Source organism: Cornus florida, unplaced genomic scaffold, assembly GCF_030987335.1.
Source record: "Cornus florida cultivar Cherokee Brave unplaced genomic scaffold, ASM3098733v1 CherokeeBrave_3.0.0_Hap2_Chr05, whole genome shotgun sequence".
NCBI lineage: Eukaryota > Viridiplantae > Streptophyta > Magnoliopsida > Cornales > Cornaceae > Cornus > Cornus florida.
This window is the reverse complement of record NW_026775575.1, coordinates 98,154,731-98,162,321: the sequence shown is the minus strand read 5'-3', so window position 1 is coordinate 98,162,321 and position 7,591 is coordinate 98,154,731. Positions and strand designations below refer to the sequence as shown.

The 7,591-nt window shown below is 32.5% G+C and overlaps 1 protein-coding gene across 1 annotated transcript; it reads right to left on the bottom strand.

Moving 5' to 3' along the window:
- Window positions 1-3,671: 3,671 nt before the first annotated feature.
- Window positions 3,672-5,182, bottom strand: LOC132310392 (uncharacterized). Its single transcript, XM_059808570.1, has one exon. The coding sequence runs from the start codon at window positions 4,393-4,395 to the stop codon at window positions 3,964-3,966; it is 432 nt and encodes a 143-aa protein (XP_059664553.1). The 5' UTR covers window positions 4,396-5,182; the 3' UTR covers window positions 3,672-3,963.
- Window positions 5,183-7,591: the final 2,409 nt, after the last annotated feature.

Below are 7,591 nucleotides of genomic sequence, written 5' to 3'. Positions count from 1 at the left end.
ATACTAAATGAAAATAGAAAGAAAGTTGATAAAGAACGGTACCATTGGCCCCAATGTAGCTCTGCAACTGTTTTTTAGACACACTTTTGTTATTTTATTTAAGAAAATTTGTAAACTTTCCAACAGGAGAAAGTGAAGTTTCTCAAATAAAGTGCAACTAAAAAAAGAAAAAACTTAATGATTGTAAATATGTGTGTTTATATATACATATTCCTTTTTAATTAACTTAAAAGGATATAGATATCAAGTGATGCAAAAGAGTAATTAAGATTAATATATGTATAATAACTCTCTCAAAAAACTGATAATTGTATGGGTCTTTTTTAACTATGACTTAATAAAATGAGTCTCTTTCATAATTATATAAGAATTAAATTGGGGCATTTAAAAAATTAATTAAAAATTATTTATAAAATAAAAATAACAAGAAAGTCATGTGGGAACTGGCCCACTGAACCCTCTGTGGCTTCGTCACTATTTTTTAAGCTTGTTTTTGTCATTTATTTATGGAATATTGGGAATCGAATTTGGGGTGTCTAAAATCGGAAAAGGAATATATATATATATATATATCCTTTTATAATTAATTAAAAATTGATAAGTATCAAGTGGCGAAGAGTAATTATGATTAATATGTTTCTAATAAATTTCTTACAAAACTAATAAATTGTATCATTAAAGTAACAAAGTTGCATCAAAATCCAAATTTGTTAAAATAATCTAAATACTAATTAATTCTTAACTAATTAAGTTTTTTTTTTTTTTTTTTTTTTTTGTCAGACCTAATTAAGTAATACTCCAAGACAATCAATATATAAATTAATTAACCTATTTATTTATGTGGTCTTAGGGATGAGAATTGAAAGGTGGAATGCTAAATCATTTTAAAAGTTTTTTAAATATTACAAGGTTCACTAAAAGATAAAATGTATGGGTCTTTTTAATTTTGGCTTGGTAAAATTGGTCTCTTTGAGAATTATATAAGACTTAAAAAGGGACATTAATATAATTAATTAAGAATCTATATACTGAATGAAAATAACATTAAGAATATATATACAGAATGAAAATAGCATTAAGAATCTATATACATAATGAAAATAATAAGATATTTACGTTGGAACTACCTCACTCAACCCTCGGTGAGTTCCCCTACTGTTTTTTTGTCATTTTATTTATGTAATATTGTAATCTCGTAAGTGGGGTGTCTCAAATAGTTTGCAATGGAAAAAAATAAAAAATAAGAGTATAAATAAATAAATATATTTATTTTATAATTAATTAAAAATAGATAGATTCACTTCTAAGACACAACTCTCACCAGCATTATGTTTTAATGACGTGAACATAATCTATTTATTACATTATTTTTACATTTATTATTGGAGTTTCTTTTCAACTTCAATATCAATGAAAAATAGCATTATGAATCTATAGATAGAATGAAAATAACAAGAAATTTACGTGGGAACTGCCTCACTCAATTCTCCGTGAGTTCCCCACAGTTTTTTTGTCAAATTTTTTTGTCATTTTATTTATAGAATACTGTAATCTCGTAAGTGGGGGATGTCTCAAGTAGTTTGCAATGGAAAAAATAAAAAATTAAGAGTATAAATAAATAAATTTATTTCTTTTATAATTAATTAAAAATAGATAGATTCCCTTCTAAGACAAACCTCTCACCAGTCACCAGTATTATGCTATAATGACGTAAAAAATAATATATTAATTACATTATTTTTACATTTACTAGTGGAGTTTATTTTCAACTTCAATATCACTGAAAATAGCATTAAGAAATTATACATAGAATGAAAATAACAAGAAATTTACGTTAGAATTACCGGCCCTCACTCAATCCTCCATGAGTTCCTCCCCATTGTTTTTTTGTCAATTTTTTTTTTTTTTTTTTGGTCATTTTATTTATGAAATATTGTAATCTCGTAAGGGGGTGTCTCAAATAGTTTGCAATGGAAAAAATAAAAAAATAAATAAATATATATATATATATATATATATATATATATATATATTTCTTTTATAATTAATTAAAAATAGATAGATTCCATTCTAGGACACACCTCTCACTAGTATTATGCTTTAATGACATGAACAGAATCTATTAATTACATTATTTTAACAATTATTAGTGGAGTTTCTTTTCAACTTCAATATCAATACTCTTTTATCAACTTATATTTTTACACTATAATTTTCCGCATGTTATTTTTTATTTTTTTATTTTTTTGGGAAAGCCAAACATGTTAGTTTTCATTCAAGATAATCATTGGACGTTCCACTTTTTAACAATAGCAGCGCCAAAAATTACTTCCAGCGGAGCAACCTTTTGACAATATCATATATAAACTTAAAACATACTCAAATTCAAGATAACCGCAAAATTTTACAATAACATATTTTTTTATTCTAAAATATTTGTTAACTAATGTATGTAATAAAATTGCTAAAATAAAAAATGACTAATCCAGTACTGGAGGCTTACACAATCGCACCGAAGCAAAATTGGTAAAATAATCTAAATATACAAATTATTGACTAATCAAGTAACAATCAAACGCAGTCAAAATATAAATTAATTGACTTTCCGAAAAAAAAAAAAAAAATTAATTAATTAACTTGATCAATACACTTATTATTGTATTGTCACTAGTTGTCAAAAACACCCCCTTTCCGTATTTTTCAAACTAGTCTTAAGATAATAATTGAACTCTTTCCTTCTCAAGAAAGATGGAATGCTTAGTGATTTTAAAGTTTTTTTCAAATATTGTGAGGTATACTAGAAGAGAAAGTTTATGGGTCTTTTTTTAACTTTGATTTGGTAAAATGAGTATCTTTGAGAATTATATAAAAATTAAATAGGGGCATTTATATAATTAAAAAAAATTATACACAGATGATAATATCAAAAAAGTCATGTGGCCCATGTGGGAATTGCCCCAGTGAACCCTTGGTGGCTTCGACATTGTCTTTTATGCAAATTTTTGTCATTTTATATATGAAAATTTGTGAAATTATCTACAATTGAAAGTGGGGTGTCTCAAAGAGTGCAACGAATAAATTTAAATTGTGAAGTTTCCAACCATTAAAAGTGGGAGGGTCACAAACAGAGTGTAACTGATAAATTTAAATTGTGAAGTTATCCACAATTGAATATGGAGGTGTCATAAATGTGTGTGTATATGTGTGTGTTTTTTTTGCCCTTTTATAATTAACTTTAAAAGGTAGATATCATGTGATTGAAAAAAGAATAATTAGGTGACTAATATGCTTCTAATAAATCTCTCAAATAGCTAATAAATTGTATCATTAAGTCACCCATCCTGTCCCGCTAAATAACAAACGATTAGTTGGATATGAAATACATCCCTTGAGAAAGATAAATGAAAAGAAAGGAATTGGGGGTTAAAAATAAATACGTGAAATTGTAATGGGATTGATTTTTGATTCAAATAACATATGATTACTCGGATATGGATTGAAGATTTATTTCGATAATTCGTTAACAATTTGAATCCGTTAATATATTAACTAAACAAATCAAATATAAATTAAAGTCAAACCGATTTGAAAGTAATCCGAGCCGCGTAATATATTAATACGGGGTAAGTGTAGAAAACACCCCTCAAGTATACTTTTTGTAACATTTTTACCACTTATTTGAAAGAGTGTGCAATAAACACCCTTAATCTTTTAAAATTGTGCAAAATTACCCCTCTGTGAAATAAACAACCCTAAATTATTGTTGTAATACCCATTTTGCCCTTTTAGTCTTCCCAAAATACCCCTCCTTCTCTCTCTACTCTCTATTCCCTGCCGCCAGTTCCTCCCACCACCGTCTTTTTCTACACCCAATTTTGCTTTCACTCTTCTTCTTCATCATCATCACCGAATCAATAAACATCCAATTAAAAGCTAAAACATGAAATTTAAAACTAAAATATACTAATAATTTACGGACATGATTGCTTCAGCATGCAAACGAAGCCCATTTTGTTCAATCTCAGACATGTAGTTCTTCACTTCTTTTCGAACCATCTCTTGCATCACAGACAAGAATTCTTGACTAAAGAACTGTTTCTCAGCCGTTGGAGCTCCAAATTCGAAGTTTTGACCGCTATGAGCCACCATCGGTGGTGGAGCGAACTGGTGTACAATCACAGGCGGTGATGGTGGTGGTGGAGCCAACTGGGTAGGCTGCATGACTTGATGGGATCTGAATACTTGATTCGAGACCTCACACGAATCAGAGCCGGGCAGGGACAAGCTTAGAGAGGTAGACGGGTTGGTGGTCGACGACGACGACTTCTCGATCTGCAGCATCGGAGGAACGACCCCAACGGTTTTCTCAAACGAATTGGATCCGGTGAGCTCCATGGCGGAGTTGTGAGCTCAGAAGATGGCGGAATTGGGGCTACCGTGGTGGAGGTGCCGACATCGGAGGTGGAGGAGGTGATTACGATGTAGGATACAACATCATGTTCGGATCTCCCACCACCACCACATCCACCTCTCACTGCTCTATTCTGACACATGTGTTGCTTCTAAAACTACTTTTGCTCACAGCAGAACCCCTCTTTAGCCGAACCTCCCCAAATTGAACACACTTGTTGCTTTAGCCCTTGCACTTGTCTAACTTGAAATTGCATATACCATTATGAAAATTCCCAAATGACTCAGAAAACAGAACATGCAGCCGATTCCACCGCCCCTTGCTCATAACCGCTGTGAGATCTCATTGGCCGCCCGCCCATCCCGGGATCCATAGTCGCCGATGGGTTTTTCTCCATCCACCGAGCTTCTTCTTTACGGCCAGATTCACAACGCCGACTAAAATCACAACCTCTTCGGCAACGACAGAAGCGAACTAGAGGCTGAAACGGCGACTTAGGACAGAGTGCGGCGGTGACCTTCGGATCGGTGGACCGGCAGAGATGGATGGCCGGTGAGATAGGTTCGGTTTGGCAATGGCTTCGGCTTTGATGAAGCTCGGCTGGACTGATGGCTGTGCAACGACGGCGGAGCTTATCTTCTCCTTGCTTGCCGATGCAGGCTGTCGCATGAGAGGGGGCCTGTTTATTGTCCTTTTTAATTTTTTTACAAAATTTTGTATTTTTATATATTTTATAAAATTATTGATTAAGGGTATTTTAGTCAAGTTTGATTTTAAATTTGCAAGAGGGACTTGATTGCACTAAATTGAAACTTAAGGGGTGTTTTTTGCACGAGAGGGGTGTGATATGCACTATAAGCATACTTGAGGGGTGTTTTTTGCACTTCACCCATATTAATATAGAGAGATATTTTAAACATATAATATCTATACAAAATTAAATAAGGTCATTTATATAATTAAATAAAAATTATACACATCTATAATAACAAGAAAGTGATGTAGGAACTGCCTCCCTAAACCTTTTATGCAAACTTTTGTTATTTTATATTTGAAAAATTGTGAAGTTACGACAATTGAGAGTGGGGGTGTAAAAGAGTGTAAGAGTATAATTGACAAATTAAAATTATGAAGTTTGTATAATTGAAAGTGGAAGTGTCACAAAGAGGCAACTGACAAATTTAAATTGTGAAGTTTTGGACAATTGAAAGTGAAAGTATTGCAAATAGAAACTGAACAAATCTAACTTGTGAAGTTACCGATAATTGAAAGTGGAGGTGTCACAAATGAATGTATATATTTATGTTTTTTCCTTTTATAATTAACTTTAAATGGTAGCTATCATGTGATTTGTTAAAATAAAAAAAAGGTTACCCCTAATGCATAAGGCTCCCACCAATACAAATTTGCTAAAATAATTCAAATACAAATTAACCTATTAATTCTGCCCAAAAAAAAAAAACCCATTTAATTAATTATTGACTAATCCAGAAATAATCAAAGACAATAAATATACAAATTAATTAATCTGATTCATACAATAAATATACAAATTAATTAACCTGATTCATACATCTGTTATTCATACACCAAGTTATGGCAAGTACCTCCTCTCATTTTTATGTTTGATCTTACAAATAAGAACTGAACTCTCTCTATCAAGAGGGTGGAATTAGGGGTGACAAAGTTTGACACAACTCGCCAACACGATACGAGTTAAATGGGTTTGGGTTAACGTTAAACGGATTCTGGTCATAAACGAGTCGACACGATTAACCCATTTAGTTAATCATGTTGTGGGTTGAAGGGTTCGACTTGTGTAACCCGTTTAACTATACGTGTCATAAACAAATTTTTATTTAAGTTCCAAAATAACTATCTAAACTTGTATCTTATAATTTATTCTTTGATAGATTAGAGATTATTTAGTAATTTGGTTAGATTGAAACTTATATTTATCTAGTATTTAATGTTTGATATAGTATTATTAATAATTTAAATAATAAAGTGTTTAGATTTATTAAACATGTCATTAAATGGATTACACACGCAACCCGTTTAATAAACAGGTCGGGTTAGTGTTGAGGGTTCCTGACACAATTATTAAACGGGTCGTATTCGGGTTGAGCTGTTTAGTATAATACCCTTAAATTGACACGACACGATTACGACTCGCAAACACGAATTGTCACCCCTAAGTGGAATGCTTAATGATTTAAATTTTTTTATAAATATTGTGAGGTTCACTAGAAAAGAAAATGTATAGGTCTTTTTTGAATTTGACTTGATAAAATGAGTTTCTTTGATACTTATATAAGAATCAAATAGTGAGATTTATATAATTAATTAAAAATCTACATATAGAATGATATTAAAAAGAAACTCTTGCGGGATACTGTCCATTGAACCTATTGTGCCTCCATCACTTCTTTTTAGGCAGATTTTTATTATTTAATTTATAAAAATTTGTAAACTCGTTGAAAATTGAAAATGGGTGTCTCAAATAAGATAAGGTATTAGGTGCGCCTGGCGCACCTTACACTGGACCCATTGAAGATATGCGTGTTGTGCACGCGCAGGCCCATATTGTGCACGTGCGACTATGCACTCGGGCCTCAGCGTACCAAATATTTATTCCTCAAACGAGAAGGTATTGGGTGCGTTCGACACATTGTGCACCAGGCTCATTCGAGCCGTAGATGTCAGGAAACTTTACCACGGAACCTTCTGTGGCCCCGTCACTGTTTTTTAGGCCGACTTTCATTATTTTATTCATGGAAAATTGTAAATTGCCGACAATAAAAAATGGGGGCGTCTCAAATAAGAAAATGTATTGAGTGTACTCGGGGTACCATACACCGGGCTCATCTGAGCCGTACATGTTGTGCACGTATAGCTCCGATGAACTGGTGCACCATACACTCAGCGCACCGAATATCTACTCCTCAAATAAGAAAATATTTGGGTACGCCCGGTGTACTGTACACTGGGCTCATCCGAGCTATACATGTTGTGCACATATAATCACGTGTTTAGCACATACGGCTCAAATGAACTGGTGTACCATGTATCTGGCACACCGAATATCTATTCCTCAAACGATAAGGTACTGGGTTCTCCCGACGCACCGTGTACTGGGCTTGTTTAAGCCATACATGTTGTGCACGTGCAGGCAACTGC